This window comes from Strigops habroptila, chromosome 10 (genome assembly GCF_004027225.2).
Source record: "Strigops habroptila isolate Jane chromosome 10, bStrHab1.2.pri, whole genome shotgun sequence".
Lineage (NCBI taxonomy): Eukaryota > Metazoa > Chordata > Aves > Psittaciformes > Psittacidae > Strigops > Strigops habroptila.
The window spans coordinates 33,710,870-33,735,152 of record NC_046359.1 but is presented as its reverse complement, the minus strand read 5'-3'; the positions used below and the strand labels follow the sequence as shown (position 1 = coordinate 33,735,152).

General features: G+C 41.9%; 1 protein-coding gene across 2 annotated transcripts in view; it reads left to right on the top strand.

Annotated features, from left to right (window-relative positions):
• ALK (ALK receptor tyrosine kinase) overlaps nucleotides 1-24,283 on the top strand; it is a 312,254-nt gene that overhangs the window by 223,553 nt on the left and 64,418 nt on the right. For both annotated transcript variants that reach the window (XM_030499619.1, XM_030499618.1), the window contains exons 6-8: nucleotides 7,983-8,114; nucleotides 16,669-16,800; nucleotides 18,241-18,341. In XM_030499619.1, coding sequence (XP_030355479.1) covers nucleotides 7,983-8,114; nucleotides 16,669-16,800; nucleotides 18,241-18,341 — 365 coding nt within the window. The remainder of the gene's footprint in view (nucleotides 1-7,982; nucleotides 8,115-16,668; nucleotides 16,801-18,240; nucleotides 18,342-24,283) is intronic.

Here is a 24,283-nt window from a genome sequence, read left to right as displayed (position 1 = left end):
TTGGTAGAGCTAAAAGTGCATGATCGAGAGATTACTGAGATGCTACTTCTGTAGGGTTCAGAGAGAGGTTATGTCTGACCTGGGTGGAATCAGCTCTTGATGAGCCAAGCGATCTTCTCCAGTCTCTCCTTTCTGTGGCTTTGTTCTTAGATCTGGGCAACTTAAGTCCAACTGGTAGAAGTTACAACAGAAGTGAGTTAGTCTGGTTTGGGCAATTTACAGTCTCATTTAAGTAATGGAAATTGGTTGAGGTGTACCTCAGTTTCCTCATTTTTAAAATATTGTTAGTGGAGTTTTTTTGGTTGTGGTGGTTTTTGGTTTTTTTTTAAGAACCAAGAGTTGAAAAAAGTTTGTATAGTGGCAGTGTTGGTTGTGCTTGGAACTGGGGAACTTGAACAGGCAAATGTAAAACTTACCTTACTAATTGAAATTGGATACGAACCAAGCCTTCTAAGAAGCAAAGTGTGGAAAATTACAAGTATTTCCTATTTAATCAGCTTTTTGGTATACCCAAGAGGTACGCGTGAAGTTCGGAAGCACTATTTTCATGTCCTTTCTCCAGTAGCCTTGTTTTATTTCATATTCAGTTCCATGTCTGATGTTGAGAGTGGCCCTGTGTTAAATCTGCTCCTGTTGTCTATAAATAAGCTTAGAGATCTTAACCACCTCATGATTTTGACAGCATCCATTGTATGTGGCAAGCAGCATTTATCTTCCAGTGAGCTAGCAATCTGTCTGGCCAGTGTTTCCCATGGGTAAGAGCTGGTCTCCAAGCCTATGATAGGGATGACAGAGCTAATAATAGATGTTGGAGCTTTTTATTTTCCCTCTCCAAGGTTTGTATTTTGAAGATTTCGCAGAAAATCACATAAAAGGGGTTTCTGGTCTTAACCAGTTGCTTACTGTTGCAAATATAGTGAGCACTGCTTTTAGGAGAGGTATGAAAGGTGGAGGTGGGGGAGGTCTTTTGTTGGATTCTTCTAATCTCCTCAAGCTGCAGTGGTACCTGAGAGAAAAGGGAATCGAATGCAGTCTGATACTGAAACAAAAGCAGCAAAAAGCAACCAAAAAAAAAGAGATTTGGGATTTTAACAAAATTCCTCTATCCCCTGGTATTGTCCTGAGTCAGGATGTTCATAATTGGGCATGGAAACCTTAAAGATCTGCTGTGTGAGATGAAATTAAAGTCCAAAGACTACGCATATGTAGTGTTTCGTAGGTATTTGGGCATGTTTCATCTCCTTTGGCCTTTCTCAGTTTTCTAGATACCACACAATATCACTAGATACCACAGTAGATACCACAGTAGGTATCACTGCATGCTGGAAACTCCTACTTCCTTTGTAGAACTCGCTGCTACTGTTTACTTGCTTGGAGTTAATTTTTGGATGTGGTGTTGGAGCTGCTAATTCATTAGTAAGCAAATAACAGGAAAAAATATGTATGTTACCATGAGCCCTACCAAAAAAACCAAAAATGCATCTAGATTTTGGGCAAGATTAATAGGGAAAAACATTATTGTGTCATTTATTGCGCTCAGCAATTATTTGTTGTCTCAGGAGCCATGAATATAAGTATTAGATCCTCAGTCAACTTCCCTAATTGAAAAATGAGAAAGTGTGAAATACAGCTAACTTTTTTATTCCACATTCTTACTTCATTGTAGTTTTAAGGAAGGTAATTGTTGCTGTAAATTCATTAAAGCTATATCACACCAACATTAATGTTGGGAAGTTATTCAGTCGAAAGGTAGGGCAAGTAAGTAGACCTGGTCCAAAGGGCTTCCAAGAGAGGGCCTGGCTAGTCTGAATGCTTAATGGCTCTGGAAGAAGTTCATGCTGCTGAAACATGGCAGTGAGCAAGGGCTGGCTCCTCAGGTGTGCTGTGAAGCTTTCTTCACTGTAAGCAATCATACTGGCATTAGGTAAGGCTGAAGGAGCAGATGGTTTCAAATGTGTACACTGAGCATAGCATCCCTACTTTGTAACGGCAGCAGCAGAGAGGCAGAGCATGTTAGAACTGAGCTGGCTGAACTATCAACAAGGGTGAGTTGCAAACCACCGAGTTTCCACTTGAGTTTCCTGCCTAACATTTTATCTTTGTCTGAATTCACATCTTTTCAGATTTCTTGGGTTTATGACAATATTTATGCGTTGAAACCTCTTTAGTCAATATTTCCAACCCAGAATTGTTTTGAAACTTTTTGAGTAAATTGGGCATTTTCATTTTAGGGTTAGATACATTTCGAAATGTTTTCCGTGAAATGAAAATCCTGTTTCTACATGGCTCTAATGAGCAAGATTTCTGGTGCTGGAGTAGCTCACTGCGGGAATGCTGCACCCTTAAGCATTCAGAATAGGGGGTATGCTCCCTCAATGGGAAGTTATTTACAATCCGCTCTCCTGCCTTCATCAAATGCATGACCTTATTCATTTTATACTGTAAATTATTCAATCTGTACTGTGAAGACAGAGAAAATTACTTCCTTACAGGTTTTTTTCATGGCTCTGTTATCGTAACATCTTAGTTCCTTACAAATGTTAATGAAATGAACATCACAGAGCTCTTGTGAGGAGTTTATTCCCATTTTATGTATAGGAAGTGAAATAAGATTAAAGCCAATTTATCTAACTGAAAAAAATGGGCAAGCTTTCAGGCATATATAAACATGGGCTGCTTTTTCTGCCTGATACAGGCAGTCTAATAAAAAGAGATCACTTCCTCCTACAAATGTGGCTTCACTTACATCCTTAGGCAATGACAACAACAGTAACAATGCTGTTACAAAGATTAAAGTCAGAAATTATGAAGTGTTGAGTAATTTTGGCTGCCTGGTATGAAAAAGCTGGAGTCCTATCTTTATTCAAAGCGTTTTTTGGGGACATTCTGTTTTCCAAGTCTCTCTCTCACTGGTCTCATTTGCAGCTGCGACCACTTGGCTTCTCTGCAGATCTGAATACGAGTGTCCTGGCGTGGGTGCCTGGAAAATGAGGGCAGCGTAGCTCGCTGTGCAAGTTTTGATTTATGTGATCTGCCCTATATTATGTTGGAATTCAGTAGCCATTTGCCAAGGATGGCTTCAATTCCCTTAAACATGAACTCATCTTTCTCTGCTTTCACTTTCCTACCTCTTTTATTTCATGCCTTCCAACTTCTCTAATGGTGAAAGCAGGGCTATTAATGACTCATAGCACTAGAAAATGGTCTTTGTCCTGGAGCAGGGCTATCCTCAGCACCAAGTGAGCCATCAGCCTTCAAACCTCTGCGCTGCTGTGAGACTGGAGGGATGGAGATGCTGAATGAGGAAATGATGTGCCTGGGAGAAAAATCAATAATCAGAAACTCCCCAGAATTCTCACTATCTTTTTCTAGCTAGACAGCAGCTTTGCTGTGTTTCACACAAGCTTTAAATATCCCAAATATTCTCTTGTTAAATATCTGAGTCAAAGCCTTAAACCAAAGGAGGAGCAGAGGAAAGTTAATGACAAATACTTGTGACAGATAAGCATTGTCAATAAGGTTGCACAATCCCTGGTTTTTGGTAGAGGAACGTTAGATTAGCAGTACTAGCCCATTAGAAAATAGTTTTAAGAGCTGTAATTAAATAGTAGGAAATTTTCTCTTTTTTGAAACGTAGCACATATGGTGAGGTACAGGCATGGTGGGTTTCCATGGACAGATAGTTCTTAACTGCATACATGCAATTAAAAATGGAAGGTTTTCACCTTACGTGCATACAGGGTCTTGCCCCAAGAACTGGAGTCAATTCAGCTGCGTCCAACCAGTTTCCTCAGGGATAGCCTAGAGCTTGTTGGTAAAACATGCTCGAGGTGGCACATTCATCCCACGTCTTTGCAATTGCTGTTCACCTTTTATTGCAGAGTACAAATGGCAGGGTTTTTGAATAACGACCAAATACTGTCCTATTAAGCTCTCTTGTTTTAATGTGTGCTGAGTGGGAAGGCTTTACTTGACTGTGTTGGTCCTAAGAGCTTTCGGTAGCATTATAAATTATGGCCTGAGAAGTTGAATGTAACGTGTGAAGGTATAATTATGTTCAGCTTGACTAGTCCTGCATGGTAGTTAGCAGTGTAGCCAGGGTGCAAGATAAGGGATATCTTTGTGATGGCCTATAAAAATTTCAGTCTTCCATCCCACCTGGCCAAGTGTGGTGGCACTAAGTTGAAGGTTCCCATTTTGTGGTGATCAAGCATCACAATCTTTCTGGCCACGTTCCTCAGAGAAAGATTCACCAGAGCTTGCCAGCTCCTCTCCAGGGAAAGGGGAGGAAAGAAGAGGCAACCCAAGACAGAGGGAATCTGCTGAGGAGTGAAATACATCCCCTGTGGCTTCACAGTCTGTGTAGTAAGTTGTTTATCCTGAATTAGGGTAAGCCACATGATTTTCCCCTTTCCATACTGCTATATGGAAACTTAAGTCCAAAAGCATGGGCAGTAAAGAGCTCAGGCTGTCATTTGTGTCCAGAGTCTGGTACTGGATTTAAACACTGCCAAGGCTGGTCTGTGTTCAGAAGCAGAACCTGTGAGGTACAAAGTCAGCATTTGTTCCCCAAGGAGTTGTTTGTTTCTCCTTTCAATTTAGAGCTTGAAATGCCATTTGTTTAATGTTGCTGTTTAAATAATGATTTATAAGATTCCAAGCCAGCCGTGGTACAGCTTAATGACTGCTATAACTTATGGATGCCACTGGCTACGTAAACACTGCTGTAAATATAAAGGATGTCTCCCACAAATTTTACTTTGATACTTATTTGATACCATTCATTTTCCTTTCCTTACACATCTTCTGTGTGTGAGTAGAGGCCGCTTCACTCAGCAATCCAGGTCATTCTGGCTCACCTTGCCAAGAGCAATTTGGGCTGGGAAATGAAAAGATCAGATGTCTATTTTTGTTACAAAATATTTTAATTAAAAATTAAGTTTCCTTGAGCTTGGATGCAAACAGCTGCATCAAGTGGCCCATTAAAAGGGTCATTTGTATTTGGGCACTTTTTTGCTGTCTATTTGTTTTACTAGTTAATCATCTCCTTTATCCAATTCATTTTGCCTTTGTGCACATGGTAAGCAAGCAAACAGAAGACAGGAATGAATCATGTACTGTCACTGAGCCCAGCTATTCCCCGGGCTGCAGCTTTGGTATTTGTGTTCTCCATCCTATACAAGGAGCATGTATATATGGGTCTAATGCAAATCTGAGCTAATTCAAGCCCCGTCTCCACAGAGATGAATGAGCATGCAAATCTGCTGCTTTGTTTTGGAGGAGAAGCTCCTGGACTTTTAAATACTACAGTCAGTTGACTTCAGGAGATTTGTGCTCCTGGGCTGCAGCAAAGACACCTGGGAAGACAGTAGGTGCTCTTGAATGCCTTGGTTCCATTATAATTAGTGATAATGCAGTCACGTGCTTGGAAAACTGAGTGCCTTTACAAGGTTAAGGTTATAATGAATTGAGTAAACAGAACAACTCCATTGCCTACAATAACCCCTCCTCTGAATCTCTGCATATCTTATCCCAGCAGCTGCTGCAATAAACCACAGACGTTGCTGAAAAGATTGCAGATAAACAGAGCAGGACATGAGAGCTGGTAATAAATGTGGGGTTCAAAACCATCTGTGAGGTAATTCAGAGAGGCAAAAGTACTTCCCAATTTGAGTAGGACTTAAAGGTATTTTTTTCAAGAGTGTCATGATCTTACCTAGTAGAAGCACCCTAGGACATGTCTCTTTTCTTTAGGTGGTACTTCCAGCAACATGGTGCTGTACAGGTTCATTGCATACCCCTAAGAGAAGGGAACACGTCCCGAGTTACCAGAGTCACTTCTGACAGCTCTCTAGCATCCATTTGCATGCTGGCCTGAGCCTGCTGCATCCAGCTTGTGACACACAAAGAGCTTTGCATGTGACATAAGGAAGGCTCTCAGCGGTGTCTCCAGGAGTGCATTTTTACAAAGAGCACAGCAAAGCCAAGGAAGATATCCTCTCATTGCCTTAAGCCCTTGCCAAGGGGCCTGCACAAATTGTCTGCAACCAGCTCTGAGTTACTTGGTCTCTTTTTCCTCCAAAGCCCTCCTCTGTAGTCATGCCTTAACCCTGCCTGAAAGACAAGGGCACTGTGCAGCCTGTATGCAGCAAGCCAGAATTGCTCTGAGGCAGTCAAAAACACTGAGCTGTGACAGTCACACAGAGCACCCTTTTCAGGAGCTGGGGTCCTTTATTAAAAAGGTCTGGTATGTATTCCCCCCACTCCTGAATTGATTTGCACCATAAAATAAGCTTGAAGAGAAATAGTGGTTGTTTTCCTACGTGCTTCATTAATTTTTACTTTTGGCAGGCAATATAAATAAAAGTATCAAGTGCACATCTAATTGAATTGCCAGTGATTCCCAACTCCCTGTAGTACCAGAGAACATGATGTAGCTGTGCTGTTCAGCAAGCACAGATGAGTTAGGCAAACAATGGCTCATTCTGCCCAGAGGCTTTGGTTTAATCTTGAGCATTTACCCATCTAATATGAGGCAGGGCAGGAGTTGCTGCAGTGGGGAATTCACAACACAGACCTCTTTGAACTTCTGGGTTTGCCTTCTAGGAGTAGTGACTGGAAGCAGATCTCTCTGCAGAAAGTCAGGAAGGTTTTGGTGAATTGCATCTACACTCAGATTTTTGTGGAAGGAGCTCTGCCTCTTCAGTTTAGCCTCCTCCATATGTACTGGCTATAGGATGTTGTTGAACTACTTACTGCCTCCTGGGGGTGGCTGATCTGCAGCATGTCTTTCTTCAAAAAAAAAAAAAAAAAAAGAAAAAAGGCCTTGTTCTTAGTATCTCAGCCACTGGGGATGAGAGAATTCATAGAATCACAGAATAGTTTGGGTTGGAAGGGACCTTAAAGCTCATGCAGTTCCAACCCCCTGCCACGGGCAGGGACACCTTCCACTAGAGCAGGTTGCTCCAAGCCCCTGTGTCCAACCTGGCCTTGAACACTGCCAGGGATGGGGTAGCCACAGCTTCTCTGGGCACCCTGTGCCAGCGCCTCAGCACCCTCACAGGGAAGAATTTCTTCCTAATGTGTAATCTGCCCTCTTCCAGTTTAAAACCATTCCCCCTTTCCTGTCCCTACATGCCCTTGTAAAAAGTCCTGCGGTAAGGAAAATCATACCCATCAGGCTGGATGATCTCTGACTTCTCAGGTATCAAAGGAATCATGTGCCTCCAGAAAACGACAGTGCTAAGCGACAAGTACTCAGGATCATTCTGAATGGATGATACTGGCCTCTAATTGTAACGTTCAGTGACCTCGTTTCATAAGAGTTGGCTGCTTTCCACATTGCTGGCTGCCTTTTGCTGTTCAGCATAGGTAAAATTAATTAGTGATTTTATCTTGGTAGATGTAGCCTGCTGTGGGCTCCCTGACTCGAGGGGAGGGGATGAAGGAGTGGGTACAGAAGAGAAAGAAAACTACAAGCAGAGATCAGACTGTTTTCTGTCTTGCAGAGAGAAGATGGTGATGTTATACACCCAAGTCATAGGTAATACATGTTGATAGGAGGGCATGATGAAAGCTTGTATTCTTTCCAAACCCTGCAGCTATGTTATTCCTGAGCTAGACAGAGAGGATATAAGTCTTCAAGACTGTCAGTCTAGCAGTAAATTCATACACAATTAAAAATCTCTCATGAATATCGTGTTGTTCTTGGGAAGTACCACAAAGCAGGCTGCAGGATTTCAACCCTCTTTTCAAGGGTCAGAGATGCCTTCCAAGTTAAAACACTAGAAATTCTCTGTTAGGTGGACCATTAGATATTTGACAAGATCAAACAGGTCAAACAAAATAAGTGCTTCATCAAGTGACTATTGGATGGAGGGGATTTCACAAGGTGTTCTCCTTTGCAGTGTTCTCCAGGATCCTGTGACCGAGAGGAAGCCAATTCAGTAATCTGGAGTGGGTTTTGTTTCCTTTTTCTCTAGGATCTGCTGCTGGCTCAAAAATGGCTCTGGAGGGTTCCTTCAGCTGCTGGAATGGAACAGCGATCAGGCTGGGACAGGCATGTGACTTCACCAGGGACTGCGCCGAGGGAGAAGATGAGGGAGATATGTGCAGTGAGTAAATCCCACCCCCAGGCTGCACCCTCCTTTTGAAAAAGCATTGACTGTGTTGAATTTTAATGCCTCAGAGTTTAGCATTAATAGACTAATTTGGTACTACCAAAGACCGGTATCCTCCATAATACATGCAGTTACTCTGGATGTCTGCCTAGAGCAGATGGACTGACACGCTGGGGGTGGGTTCTGAGCAACCTGCTCTAGTTGAAGATGTCCCTGCTCATTGCAGGGGGGTTGAACTAGATGATCTTTGAAGGTCCCTTCCAACACAAACTGTTCTATGATTCTATGTTCCTGTACTCACCTCCATTACTACTTCAGCAGGTTCTTAAGATGCTCTTAGTGCTTCATCTCTTCTGAAATCCTGATCAAAAATGCAAAGTACAGCCTGAATAGCTAGATGCCTTACAGAATTATGACATGTGAAGTTTGTTAGAACCTTTAATCAAAATGTAGCACAGCATGTGGCAGATGGGAGAGAAAGGAGAAAACTTCCAAAATGAAAAATGAGTAGAGCCAGTAGCTAGTCTTTGACCATCTCCAGTGTCTTTGTAATTCCTCTTGTTTTCTATCCTCTCTTCAGCAGTCAGTAGTCTAATAAAACACAGCAGAAGATAGATAGCAGCCTGAGTTTTCTGGAAACATGCTGTGCCTGAATACTTTGTTCTTGTGCTACATAACCTAGGTACTTTAAGACCTTAGTTTAACCATCTTTTTCTATACCTCCACATGTCCTACTTCCAGCATCTTCCCCTTTGCCAGTCTACAGAGAGTTCGGAGTGGTGGATTGTCAGCTGTGTGGTTATCCACTGGGCAAATGTATCAAGAAAAATAGCTGTTGAGAATTCATCATTTACCAATTTAAAGTATATGTGTCACAGCTGATTTAGCCTATGGACTTCTCTTGACAGAGCTGTGTTGATTTGGTATGCAAAAAATGTATTCCCTGACCAAAATACCAGTACCAGAAAAAGCCTTTGGAATAGAAGAGGCAATTATTCTCAGTTTGGCTTTCATTCGTGACATCTAGAGCAGGGGAGAATCTGGGTAAGATAATTGAGACAAGCTCTGTTGATATAGGTAATGTCTAGACTTAACAGACTTTGCTGTTTCTAGCACAAACTTCAGTGTGACACACAACTTCCAGCAAATTCCAGTTCTTTGCTGCTAATAAATATAAATTAACAGATTTTATTGGTGTGGAGAAGAGTGGTTTGACCTGAGGTCATCTAATAAACCAGTTAAAAGTTAGAAGCTTGAAATGATGTGCTACTCCATGATGCTACATAGATGTTGTTACAATTTGGAATTATGTTCATTAATGACACACTCTCAGTGAACATTAAATTCACTTTCATAGAGACAGTGTCATCACTGCAGAGTTGCAGCTTCTTAGAACTACAACTTTGAACTAGAATAATGCTTCATATTAGTAGTACTGAAACCTTTTTGCCTAAGAGCTTTAAAACCAAGCTCTAAAGCTTCATAATGGTTTTTCTGTTGTGTTCTACACTTTAATTAAAAAACCTTGGTACATTATGATAATCAGGTTGAAATGCAGTTTGATTTCATCGGAAGGAGAGAAACATGCTATTTACCATCCAGATACACTGTTGTGTCTGTCCGCTATAAGTGACTCTGCCTTGGGAGGGTAATCCTGTCTATACCAGTGAGAGCAGCAGAGCTCACAACGTGGAGTTGTGCCAATCATGGATACAAACTAAATATCACCAGAGGATGGGGCAGGCCTAGAGAAACATTTTTACCTGTTAAAACATGTTATTTTCAAACACTGGGTGCACATGTGGCTGGTGTCTCGTCCACATTCACGTATCAGGAGGCTTTTGTATCCCACGCTGAGCCAGCTGGTAAAGTGACCGATCCCTCTCTCACATACGTTATCCACAGGGGCTGGTTTGGTTGCCTTTTCCCTCTCCATGCAGCATTCATCTGTAGCTGTTTGCATAAAGCAGTACAGCACTTACAGATGTGTCAGCAAAGAATGTACACGGAATGTAAATGAGAAAATGTAAAAAACAGAAGATATTTTAGCTGCCTGTTTAGGGGGAGCATCAGTCCCTAGCTTAAAGAGAAGAGAACACAGTTTGTATTCCCACAGGTACTGGGAATGAGGGTTCTTACTCCCAGCCAAAAGGCCCCAAAAGCACCATTTCCCACCCAAGCAACAAAAAAAGACAGGCTTGCCTTAGCAAGAGCTCAGGTTGTGTGCTTATCCACTGACAAGCCTGCTCAGCTCTATGGCTAATTTCTCTTTTTACTTCTTACTGTGTTGAATATTGTTGGCATAAGAATTCTTAAGCAAAACAGAGAAAGGATCTAATGTTTTATGTGTTACATCTGCGTGGCAGCCTAACACGAAACATATGTCGACTTTTAGCATTTTAGTTGTCATTTTACTCCTGAGCAACGCGGATGTTTTCATCAGCTTTCTGCAAGTGTGGCAAAAAGCGATTCAGATATATAAAGCAGAGAAAGGAGGTTCCCAAATGCTTCTGCTTACACAAAAAAGCTGTCAGAAAAAGATGTAGCTGTGGGGAGAGCTCTTAAGATTACTGTTAACCAAAGGCTTCTATGAGCTTCGAGGAGATGTTGGGGTTTTTTTTCCTTTCAGTCTTTTAGTTGTGCAGGTACTGATTTTTTTCACTCTGGTTTTTGTTTGTTTGTTTCTTTCTTTCTTTCTTTCTTTCTTCCTATTCATTTGATTTTTTTGTTCCTTTCTTAGCTGAAAAAAAATCTCCCTAAAGCCTGCTGTTTGTTAACATCTCTCTACTTATTAATGGCCAAGGAAATGTCATGGTGCTTGTTCTGCATGCAACCAATTAGTCTGTGTAGAGAGTGTAAAATCAGAGAGGGATGACCCCTAGAGAAAAGCATGTTGCTATTTGAGTCATAATCAAATATTCTTGCAAGAGCAAACGACAGCTTCAAAGAGGCAGATGTGGAATTAGATGACAAACTGCGTTGATTTGGGATCAGACATACAGATTTAACAGACTGATGGAAGCATGGCCCTGGAAACGACTTTGCAGAAGCACACTTTGCAGACATGCATTAGAACTTCAGATAGTGGTTGTCTTATGTCTTTGCTAGTAAATTCATTCTTTTACGTGTATGGAATTTATATATGCCAGCCACAATAACAGGCTTCAACTCTAGGTTTCCACTGAATTGATAAGCCAAAAGATCATAAAATCATAGAATCATAGACTGGTTTGGGATAGAAAGGACTTTAAGATCATCCAGTTCCAACCCGCTGCCACGGGCAGGGACATCTTCCACTAGAGCAGGTTGCTCCTAGCCCCGTCCAACCTGGCCTTGAACACTTCCAAGGATGGCGTATTCACCACTTGGGCACCCTGTGTCAGTGCCTCAGCACCCTCACAGGGAAGAACTTCTGCCTTATATCCAACCTAAATCTCCCCTGTTTCAGATTGAACCCATTGCCTCTTGCCCTGTCACTACAGTCCCTGACGAAGAGTCCCTTTCTGGCATCCTCATAGGCCCCTTTCATATACTGGAAGCTGCTCTGAGGTCTCCAGCAGCTTCTCTTCTCCAGGCTGAACAGCCCCTGTGTTCTCAGCCTATCTTCATATGGGAGGTGCTCCAGCAACTCTGGAAAAAGTACTTCTTATTAATAGTGCTACAGCTCAAGCAGGGTGCCTCCGACGACAGACCTTGAGCAAAGAAATCCATGGGCAATTATTCCCTTACAATCTAAATTCCCCACCCTTCATGCAACAGCACAGGCCAGTACTATTATTAGGGCCTGAGGTCTTCCAGTTCTGCGTTGGGCCTTTTCATTGTCTCTAGGGCCATTTCTTATCTCTAAGGTTGCAGCTTCTGTTAATGAAGGCAGCTTCCTTATCTGCTGGCTAGAACGGCTCTGAGGCCGCCTTTTACTTGACTAGCTAAAAGTTCAACATATTTAGGTGAAAGTTCACAGCTTGCAGCCTAAGGCTTCAGCAAATTTAACTACTTATGCTAAGCAAGTTGTGCTAAGCAAGTTCTATATGTAGTATAGCAAATGCTACAATATACTGATTATGTTAGGAAAGCAATGGATATATTAAAAGAAAAAATAAATAAAAAGGATAGAGGTGCTGATAGTAGGTTTATTGTCTGGGGACCCAGAACTTAGAGGATTCACTCAGGATACGACAAACCCAGGACTGCTGCTGCTTCTGTGTAAGTGAATTTGAACCCGTATTTCGTCTCTCCATGCAGTTTCCAAGACTGTGGTCTGAAATTGTGGTCTAGTTCAGAAGAAAATGATTATTCAAGTCTCTCTTGGGATTGCTCTTCCACATTTTATAAGTTCTACCTGGAACAGAGATTGAAAGTAATGTCTTCTATCTTTCAAATAAATCTCATAACCACTGGGTTATAGAGTAATTTTCACTCGTTGCCTCAATGAATATTTAAGGCTGTTAAACACATTACCAGGTGAGATAAGGAAGACTAGTATCTGATTCATGAAAGGAGCAACTCAGGCTGTGCTATGTGGTTGGAAGAGTGCATGCACATCTGCATGCATGACATATCTGTCAGAAGACCAGATGGCAACTAGGATAGGAACCTATAAAGTTTGAATTTGTGATAACATGAGCAAGTGACCAAAAAAGCATAGATAATTAATTCTACAGGGGCCAGTTTACTTTCCAGGCAAAAATGCATGAAGAAACCACTAGATTAATTTATATCCTAGTGATAGATACAGCCCAGCAGAGCCTCCCTGCGAGCAAAATGTTGAAGTAGCAACCTGTTGCCATTCCCTGCTCTCTTAAGGTTCTTGTCTTGCATACACTAATCGTTTTGCTTCTTCCTTGATCAACAGCTGTACTTCTAGCAACAAATTCTAACCTCTGGCAGGTCTGAACTCAGCAAAGCCTTCTGGCAGTAAAGGATAACTCTTTGTTGACTGTTGAAAAGTATTTTGCCTTCTTATGCTTCATTTCTGGTAGAATTTGGCTGACCAACTTTGCTAGCATGGAGGCAGCCATTGAAACAAACTCATGTTTAAGATTCACGTGCTGCTTTAAATTGTTTGAGTAGCTGATCTATTTGGTTGCTGAGATTTCATCTTAAATTTGGCATAGGTCCATACATACCAAAGTAGTCTTTTATGCTTTTGTTCCTAATATGGGTCTGGAATTTCACCCAAAAGTTTAAACTGTAGTATCTGGTTCATTTACGCCTAGTTTTGAATCAAGAACCTGCTGCAACTGCTTTATAAATTATTCCAGTTAATTGCTAAGTCTTCTTGCTATTAATGGATGAAAAATCTGAGGTGACAAAAGAAATTGAACCTATTTAGGTGTCGCTTAAAAGGTAATTCATTCTGAAGGCTTGAAAATATTTACTTAGGAACAAGTTTAACACCCTACAGGTTTTCTCTAATTCATCACTCAAAAGCAGAGACTCTCAAGTTCTCACAGTGCTCCAGTCTCACTGGATAACTCTGTTTTCCATCCCATATCCACAAGCTGTATCTTAATCTTACTGAAGTCTAAATCTTTTAAGGTTCCTGTCACTAATGATAATATCCAACATGGCAGGTTTCAATAGATGTAACTCCTGCCCCCTCATTTACTTGATTTGGCAATAAAGTCAATTAGCTTTCCCTCATCAGCGCCGTGTCTGCACTAATGTGAGTATGAATTATAAATATGCAGAAAATGGAGAAGCACATGTCTACAGAGAAGTGCTGGCCAAAGAGGTCTTTGTGGAAGGTGCTGTATGTATGTAAAGTGAGAAAGAGCAGCAAAGAAATTGCATCCAGTGCACGGGACATCTGAAAACTCATAAAAAAATAATTTGTGAAGAGGGAAGGGAATTTTCTGGGAAAGTAATAGCTTCTTATTTATGTCCTTACTTGTTCATCAACAGTGAGCTTTTTCTGCTCTACAGGCAGGGATTGCTACTTAGATGACTCCTCCTGCTGCTCTGACTTGTTTCCATCATCCTAGACAGCATATGGTCATGAAATGAATTCAGTTGGACACCGAGCCAAGCTGTTTCAGTAGGAATTCAGGACACATTCTGATTTGTCGTTTTCTTTGGATCCCAGCCTTGAGCTGTGCAATGAAACATAATCAAGTTCTGCAGAAGGGTAAAACACAAGGAAGCAACTCTGCTTAACAGCTTCACATTTAAGGACCAGGCTGAATGAATTGGGAGACTTTTAAAAGGAAAAACTTGAAAAAGCCTTAACTCCGGTACAGGTTTTGATCTTTTCATAGCAGATCTGTGTGCTTGCAGAAAACAACAGTAAAACATGATTCTCACCTCCATGTCAAGTTCCAGGTTCAGATTTGGCCCTACTAAAAAGCCACAGATGTAAGATTTGTTTCAGTTTCCTCTGGGAAGTCAGTTGTGATTCAGGCTCCTAGAAAATGAAATATTGCTGGTCTGGATGCTGCAGTTGGGATGTTCCCCAGCTCTGTCTTCTCAGGGTAGACCAAGGAGCACATGTGTGTGTCATTGGCAGTGAACTGCCTTTTGAGGTGCGTGAGCCAAAGCTAAGCTCTGTGAGCAGGTATTTAATTGATCTGCAGTCTCAGCCAGGGGGTTCTGCAGATACTTAAACACTCTGAATTATCTGGAGTTTGAATACTGTTGCCTCGGTGTCTTAACAGCTACTTTATAGATAGAAAATTTCAGAGGGAAAACGTCTTAATAATCACAGCAAAATCTGAGTTCAGGAGCCTCCCCTTCTCAGAGAGAAGCTAGTGAAATTGCCAGTATCACCTGATGGGCAGAGTCTCTTGCTTTAGGAGTTTGTAGTCTATCGTACATTTTGTAAATGAAGGCATTTTTACTCTGAGTTTAGCAAGTGGTTGAAAGGAAAAACTGATTTCCTTGGCTATGGAGTTTCATAATGTGTTTGTATATGAAATTTCATTTTTATCTTGCAATTTTAAACATATTTCTTGTATAATTTTCCTTTCTTTCAAAAAACCAACCTAACAAACCCCACACACAAAAAGGCCAAAGATAGTTTTAGGAGAAGTTCAAGGGAACAGGGAAGTTAAAAAACACATCTGGACTAAAGGCTAAACTGGTTTTTAGTACAGATTTGAGTACACAGTAGTGTAAAAACAGTGAGAAGTCAGGGATATCATCATCCTGTTTGTTGCTACATCTGTTCATCACAGCACTTTCTCTAGTTTATTGGAAGAAGGAGCACCCCAACTGAACAAGTGTGTTCAGGGGCCTTGTATTGCCAGCCCCAAGGACTGGTTAGTCTGTATAGCAGGGTATATAATGACTGGTTGCTCTGCTTTACTTCTCTTCTGGCATCTTTAATGCCTAATGTTAACTCTGCAGTAAAAGGGACATCTTTTTCACCCAGACTAGCTTTGTGCTCTACCTTTTTTCCAATAAAACCCAGTTTGTGCCCTTTTATTACCTGGCAGAGTTCTCAGCTGCACCCTGGGTGCAGAATCTTGTAGTAAGGATCATTAGTGATTCACTAGAAGTGAAAATCATGTTATAGTGGTAGTGATTTTAGATGGCATTTTACAAGGTACTTAATAAGTACAGAATCTGGCCTCATGTTTAAGAGAAATGCAAAGGTGGAACTAGACAACAGAAGATGTAAGGGAGGAGGCAGTGGGGGTTTATTGAGGATGATGGGAAAAAATATGAGTTTTGAGGGAAGTGGGTGATCCATGGCCAAGCAGGTGATGTCCACATATGGCAGTTTGAGTGTATGGTTCAGGGCAAAAGGAGCAGTACTTTGCACCCTTTGTAAGAAGAATTTGCAATGTAGGTAGAGAAGGAGATGAAAGGCATGAAGTTACCTTCTACTTTGAATGAGATGACTGTTCCTTTAAAACTGGTTAATTTAAAGGCAAAAAGCTAGTGTATTGTTATTGTTTGGAGCTGGAAACTTGCCTGAAATCTTAAGCCAGTGACAGAATGAGTGGGCTTCGAAGCCTGAAAATATGGCTTAAAATAAACTATCCTTTTTTTCATCCATTCATCTCACCAAACAAATTCTCAGGTGCAAAAACTGAGGCACAAAAGGATTCAGTGCTTTACCTGAGACTACATCAACGCGCTCAGAGAGAAGAGATCACATTGCTGAGCTGGGCTGACTCAAGACCTAGACTGTAAGGAAGGGGAATCATGTTAGGAACTTATCCCTCTCCAAGATTTCCTTCTGTGGGGCTGCAGAAGCAGTGGTTAAGAAACCATCTCCAAGATGTAACCTTGGGTGGGTTTATACCTGCGGAGCTGTAGAGGCCAGGTATTTGGGAGACCCCATAGCATGCACTGAGTCTCTCACTTGGGTTTGTCATAGTTTGGGGGAGTCAGTCACAGTCTGGGGGCTGTTTCCTTTGCCACCACCTTCTCCATGGTCAGGCATGAACATGATTCCACGCGAAAGGGCTGTGGAGGTGCTCACATGCCCTGGGCAAAAGGGGTCAGAATAGTCACTGCAGCTTCCCTGTGTGCCCAGGAGTCTCCTCCTCAGCTCACCTGCATTGTTCTAGTGTGTGTGTCTGTCTCTCTGTCCCACTTGCAGAAAAGCTTCCCTCTGGCTTTTACTGTTCGTTTGAAGAAGGGGACTGTGGCTGGATGCAAGGCTCCTCTGTGTCCCATCCTTCTCCATGGCGGATTGGAAGTCCGGAGCACAACCGTTTTCCCTCAATACAAGGTGTGTGTGAGAGCAAATAGTAAGTGCAGAGAATGAGCAGCAGAGAGCAAAAAATATACACAAATGGTAGGGAGAGGGAATAAAACACAAGGCAGGTTTTCTGGTGTACTTACATATTCAGCCTCCAGTGAAACAAAAGCCACCTTTCTACTCTAAGTGCTTTGAGGAAAAGTCTATTGTGCTCACTTCCTATCTTGAGAGTACAGAGTGCTACCTCAGGTCTCCACGACTGACACTATATACAAATACTGACCCTTTCTAAGCAACTTCTCACCAAGTGTTCATCTGCACGACCCTCCTCCATCCTGATCTGCTTTTTTTCTTTCTGATTTTCTCATTTACTTTCTGTGTTTCTCTGTACTTCTCCTTTTTGCCCTGTTCACATCCTAATTTTCTTTCTCTTTGCTCCATGGTCCTTTGAGTTCCACTTCTGTGTATGAATATTGTATACTTAGTTGCCTTACCCAATCACAGTAGTTCATTTCTCATCTTTCTTGCGCAAACCATTGAAGGTTTATACTTCAGGCACTGAACTGTTGCTGGTTGAGTTTTGGCAAACAGGCTACCTGCCAGGATAAGCTTCTTCCCACTGTAGTAATGTAAATCATTGGAGGCATTTATTGCTGGGGCACAGAGCATCTAAAGGGATACGATAATAACAGCAGAGTTAATGGTGTGTAATCCCAACATTACTTTAAAAAGTTAGATCTAGAGTTAAACATCAAGAACAAGATTCTTTACTGTTGTGTGAGCTGGTATAGGCTACAGCGTAGTTATTCTGACTTAGGCCATCTGATGGTTTAGCCCACAGTATTACAGACCACAAAGTGATGGGAGCATAGGTAGACACAAAGAGGGTCATGTGGGGAGCTAGCAAGTGCTGCTCATTTACAATTTGTCTATGCTGCAGAGGCAATTTCAATGAAAGCCCAAATGGGCTCTAAGTAGTGCTACCCTCCTGAGCTGGAGAGCTCATGTATTGCTGCCAAGGAAAAACCCTAGTATTACTACTGCCCTTGTTCCTTTCGTTACAACAAATGATTAAAGGAGCAAAGAGGCTTCTTTAATGCAGCTGCATTAATACTATTCTGGTGGTGTTCTGACATAGCTGTATTTTGTTTTGGTTTTGGCAAAGATAAATATTCTCTTCCAGGTTACTTTTTGATCATAAAATAAACATTTTGTTGTTCAGTCTTGCAAGGAGGATGAACCTGAGGTCATGAAGCAACAGAAGATAGCTGTAGGGGGAAGGTAGATGTGTTTCCTGCATATGTGTGTTGGGTGGGTGAAGCTGCATCCCTAATAAATTGAAAAAGTCTCTGTTCTCTGGCATTTTGCTGCAGTGGGAGGCAGCTAACATGGGTTCTGGAGAGGTTTCACAAACCCCGAAACCACAAGGTGAGTGCTGCAGTTTGACCTTCTTCCTGTTCTTTTATCCAGGTTGTGCACTCCTCCTTAATACCAGCAAAGCACCAGCAGTAGCAAACACTGTCATGACCAGCACTGCATTTCCAGCTCCTTTGAGGAACTCCCACTGTGAGGCAAGTTGTGATATTTTCTTTTCTTTTGCAATTCACAGAGCTTTTTTGTGTGTCTGTCTCTGGTTTTGAAATACAGGCACTAGGTCAGTAGCACAGCAACCACTTTCTCTGATGGATTGTCTATAAAATACACTTATTTAATGCCCCTGTGTGCAGGGAAAAGATATGATTATCTGCTTGAAATGCCACGAAATGTGCTCTGAAAAGCTTGGCATATCCTGTTCTTATCGTGTGGCCTCACATGATGTATTTAGAATCTTCATAATTAGGTGTATATGCCGTAAGGGCAGGGCAGCCAGCATTACATAAACGCAAAGAGGAAGCAGTTTGCTGCATCAACAAACATTGTATTTGCAAGATCCAAGAAAGAACAGGCTTCACGACTGCCCCTGAGCTGCTCAGAAAATACGGCGCATGCTTTCTCTAGCCCAGCTGGCATTTTTGCTGGCAGGTCCTCATCATCCAACCCTACCAATCCTCAGGTAGGCCTTGTTCGGAGGAGCACTGAAGTTAGCAGCGGCAGAGATAAATTCGTGTAGAATGGAATCAGGTTCATAGAAAAGCTGTTGACAATCATAAAACATCAACTGAAGCAAGTACATCCTGGCTTGCCAGGCAACCCTGCACATGATTGTCATTTCTGAGTCAGTTGTACTTAACTCTTAAACTGCAGCATATGGAAAGATGACCTATCTGCATCTTTTTACTCTAAGCTATAGCTTCACAGATTATGTTATCACTGATAGGATTTATTGTTGGCTTATGACTTTGAACTGTGGCTCGTGACTTTGAGCATTTCACATCTTGAATGGTCAGCCTGAAATGTCACATACGCTCCTGGATCCTGAAGCAAAAGGATTTGGGAAAATCGATCCTAACAAAGCACAGTTTGTTGTTTGCTGGTTGAGCATTGAACAGACAAAAGAATCAGATTCTCTCTGTTCCAGTGATCTTAAAATCCAGAAAGGACAAGAACAGATGTGTTAAAAAATCCTCTGGAATGAGCGTATACAAAGATGGTGTTCCTTTGGCTTAAAATGTGGTTTGGTTCACCTCTGATGTATATCTGGGTTTATATAGCAAAGCGCATCTGGTTTTGCTGTCTTGATACATTCGTGTCCTTGTTCTTTAGGAGATACATTCTACCTTGTTTTTCTTCCCTTCTGTGACAAAGGTATATGCAGGTTCTGAATATTTTAAGACCTTGTTCTGCCATGGAGCAGCAAGAGCAAGTGTTTTTCATAATCCACCTGACACAGGAATCAGAGTGAATGATTCCCCAATATGTGTATATTTTTTTTCTTGTGTATACAACAGTGCAAATAATTAAACTTGCCATCGGGGGAGAAGCTGCCATGTATTTCATCTGCTCACATGCCATCCCACCTCCGTCACTCCCCTTGGCACTTAAAAGGCATCCGGACGCATCCAGCATTGCAGCTGTCGGTAATAAAGAGTGAAGGAGTTTGGCAAGGGTTTTGTCTCTTGCCTTTTCATATAGTGTAAAAGCTTCTCTTCTCAGTGAGCCCCTGGTGGCTTCAAATTCTATTTTACTGGAACAATCTGTCTGTGAGCAGAATAATTTAATTCCACTTTTCAGCACAACAAGAGGAGAAAGGAAATATTCCCCCCTACGCACTTTATTCCTCCAATAGGTGCCAACAAACTTCCTTACATTGAAATTACAGTCAGAAAAGAGGTTGTGAAAATACCATAATGCTGTTCTCTATTTATTCATTCTCAGTCATTTCTTGACTGAACTGGCTCAAGTTCAGGCACTAAAAGATGAGTTTTCTTCTACCTGTTGCTGTTGACAGCTCCACCTGGCGTGTCACAACCAGGACAGATTCTCTGGCAACTGAAATCCCACTGACAAAACTCATGATTCCTGTGGCAAAGGGATCTCAGCAAGTGTGTGCAAATTAGACACATTTATTCTTCCACAGTCAGAGCAAGCCATAAACCTGCCCTCCCTCTTGTATTTGATCCAGCTCACATGATTCTTTGTATATCTGCTTGCTCTCTCTATGTGTTCACTTATATAGTGGCTTGTTCAGCTGGTTCCAGTACCTCAGAGAGATTCAGATTCACATCCTGCACCAACATGTATTAATAATAGAGGCTGTTCTTAAGCCTGTCATTTGACATCCTTCCTCCTCCTTGTATGCTGTGTCTACCCCAATGTCAGCATGCCCAGCTCTGCTCAACTCCACTCCTGGGTGAGTGGATCTTACCCCTGCTCTGTGCACAGGACTTTATCATAGGCCGTATGCTGCAAGCCCTGAGAGCAACAAGGGGGCCAGCAGACGTCCCCTCTTGACTCCCCTCTCTTCTCTCGCTGCTACCTGGAAGCTCGGGGGTACTACTAGACCCACTGTTTACTGAAGCTACTTTTTTTTCCCTTATTTCTTAATTTGCTTTTATCCAGCCATGTTAGACGATTACACCCACCATAGCAAGTGCTGACACCCTGCCTTTTAGCCTGAGGTGTTCATAGGAATGAATTACTTCAACCTCAGTGTCAGGAGCATTAACTGCTGCAGTGGTGTTTACCAGGCTGGAGGATTCTAGTTTTTGGGCAGAATGTCCATGAAACCAGGACTCAAATGCTGATAAGGAGACAGTCAAGCAGTCCACTGTGGGTGCCAGCCACAAAGAGTTTGCTAATGCTTCAAGCTTGTTTTTTCTGCTTCACCCTGGCTGTTTAATCTTCCACTGTGATAGACTGGCAGGAGGCAGCTGAACAGTCTGAGAAAATGACTGCTAACACCCTGGAGACTCGTGGGGTATCCTGGCCAAACACCATCCCTGCTGACCTCTGGGCAGCTGTTTGCAGCAGGGCTGCTGCTGGCACTTGGACACTCCAAAGCCTGGATTATCTTTGGCAAATGAATTGACACTGAGTACCGGACACATGCAAGCCTCCATCTTTGTGGAGCTTGAGGTGGTCACCAGGAGCATGCTGGGCTGCTTGCAGGCTGTGCTCCCCTCGCATTTCCCATGCCCTGAAGGAGGCTTCCCATTAACTCAGAAAGGGAAAAATCAGCCTGACCTACTCTGTGCTGCCCCACATGCATCAAAAGATGAGAAGAGGGTAAAAATGCATGCAGGAGGTATCATAATAAACACAGCCTGTTTTGCCCCACACATGTTTGAGATTGGCCTTGCACTTTGTGTATGGCTTTGTATTGCACTTTGCTCCTGTTTGTTTTGAGCAGCTTTATATTTTCATTTTCTTTCTTCTTCAGTGCTTTTGGCAGGTCAGAGTGGTTAGTTTGTGATGCTGCCCTTTGTTCTTGGTTCAGTTAGTTCTTCTGTTTCTTTTTGTTGTTTTATTAAATCTTGGCTGAAGTATGCTGGCTTCAAAGAATCTCTTTTGTTTGCAGTCCAGACAGTCTTTGTTACCTTTTTCATGTTTTTGCCTTTTGCCTTTTGACCCATTAACTCTGTGTTTAAAACCTAATTTGTTTGAAAGAGGGAAAATGTATTACTTTTAGTAAATCTTGAGGGAATGCAGGAAGTGGTACACGTAGTCTGTGAAGAGATGCTCCTTTACTGTGAAGTAGCCAGAAAAGGGAGATGCAATAAAAAGCTCAGGAAATGCTTCAGGAACCGAACTGAATCACAATAATCAAGAGTGAAAGTCTTTAAACCTGTATGTAAAAGTTCACTGGAAACAAAGTGCTTGTAATTGAGCATAGGAATACACATAAAGTGTGAAGAATTAATCCAAACAGTGGCCTGATTTAAAGGCAGAACTTATAGAGCTTAGGCAGTAATGCACAGCATTATTCACTCCTTCTCTTCACACTGTGATTCCCTTCCTCTGAATCAGAATCAATTGGCCTACACAAGGCCAACAAGGCAGAAGATCATGGGATGGTTACATACTTCCTCATTTTGAAGAAGAAATTCATATGCATGTCATTAGTAGCTGTGCTGTTGTTTGGGAATCTGGGAAATCACATTGCAATTAAAGTCCAAGTGCTGTCATCTCAGACACCACCTATGCAAAACTAAATTGCTTTGCTGCAGTTGATAGCCCCTAGGTGTGCCCAGTTTCCAGACTGTCATGGCCACCTACTTCTCAGTCCTTTGCAAAGATGTCAGAGCTGACACAAGTGTTGCAGATGGGCAGGGAGCACTTGTTTTCATGTGGAAGCTGGAGACTCAGTTCTGGGCCCCCATGTCTGGATAACGAGGCAATCCTGTTTCCCTCAGTCCCAGCACTGTTGCTGTACAAGTACAGAGTCGCATACATGGACTTGCTTTTCGTTCCATTTTTCAGAGATGCTCCCTGCTGTCTGCATCTTCAGGCTTTAAGATGCTGTGGTGCCTGTAAGTCATAAGAGTCATACCTGTGTCTCCCCAAAAGTGTTTGGGCTTCTGTCATAAAAAGATGTAAGACCAGGTCCAGGACTACTGTGAGTGCTTACTACCATGTGTACCTGCCTAGGCAGCAGTAGTTATAGCTATCCTGCGAGATTTTGGTTTGTGGTGGATTATGACTATGACTTCTGTCTGGAAGTCACTGCAGAAACATAAGCAGCCTGGACACTGGTTTTCAGGAAGGCTGTGCTTTGCTCAGCACAAGGGAATCTGTGATAGACCTTTATGCCATAGCTGAGAAGTAAAAGCCATGCAAGCAGTTTTTGTGTAGGCTATGATAGAGGAGAATAACAACAGGGGTGGTAATGAACTTGGAATTAGCCTTAAATGTTATTGCATCTCCACAGAAGAAGGTGACTCTGCAAGAGGGACTGCATTGTGATTGGGAACCAGATTGTTGCATTTTTCTGTTAGATCCTGGGTCAGACATTCTAAAGGGTATAGTTGTGCTGAAACCCAATGAGAACAGATCCCTGTGAAAGTAAAAGGGCTTTGTGCTTTGGCCATGTTTAAAATAATGAAAGTCTTTTTCTGATGCTGTTTTGACATTTCAACTGACTATTTCCTGCAAGCCACCATTATGTTACATAAGTAAGCACTGAACTAAGCCGGGCTTCTTTTAAGCCTGAAATTACTTTTTGGATGTAAACATACTCTGTCTAGAAAATAAATATGTCGATTTAAAGAGCATAGTTGAAGTTTGCCCTCTCGGGTTTGTAGATACAAAGATGTTTTCATCCTCTGTGGTTATTAATTCAGTTCTCTTTTCTATGCAGGGGGGTTGTATTATTTTAATGCATGTAAATCAATAATATAAATCATTGCTTGAGTGCATTCCGAGCTCCACGCTGACACCTGCACACCCTGTCTCTCTCCTCTATTCCTTCAGCTTTAAATAACATAGAAGGGTACGTAGTAATAACATTGACTCAGAACATTTCTGAGCATGAAAAATGCAACATAGATCCGCCTCTAGCACAAACTTTCATGTGCTGTATTTTGCAGAATGCTGTTAGCATCTTGTTTTATTTTAAAGTGGTTTTAAAATCTGTACAGCTTATTCACTGTTACCAGCCTTCTTTCTTCTCTTGCTTCCTTTGCCACTTGGCTTCCGTGTCATTGGATTAGAGGATCTATAATATCTGAACTTGCTGGAAGGCCTGGCCACGCCACAGTACTCTGGCAGCAAAATTAGGAACTCTTTCTCTTTCTTTCTCTTTTGTTGTTGTCTTTATTTTCATGATTGGTTGTTTCCTGAAATGAAGGTGCTTTTATTAGGTTCTTGATTTTATAGAAGTAAACACTAAGTAAGAAATAATGTGAGAATAAATAGCATGAGAATCTGTTCATATAAAGCACAAGCTTCTCTTGCCTGCCTGGGTATTTTAAAGCTATATGATCAGATGAGTTAATTACCATTTTAGCATTTACATGAGGTTTTTGCTTGTACTTCTGAGTCCTGAGCAAAAGCAGAAGTGTCAGTAAATTCCAAGTGTACTGAAGTGCCAGCAGCCTCTTCAGGCTGAACAAGCCCAACTCTTCCAACAGGCTGA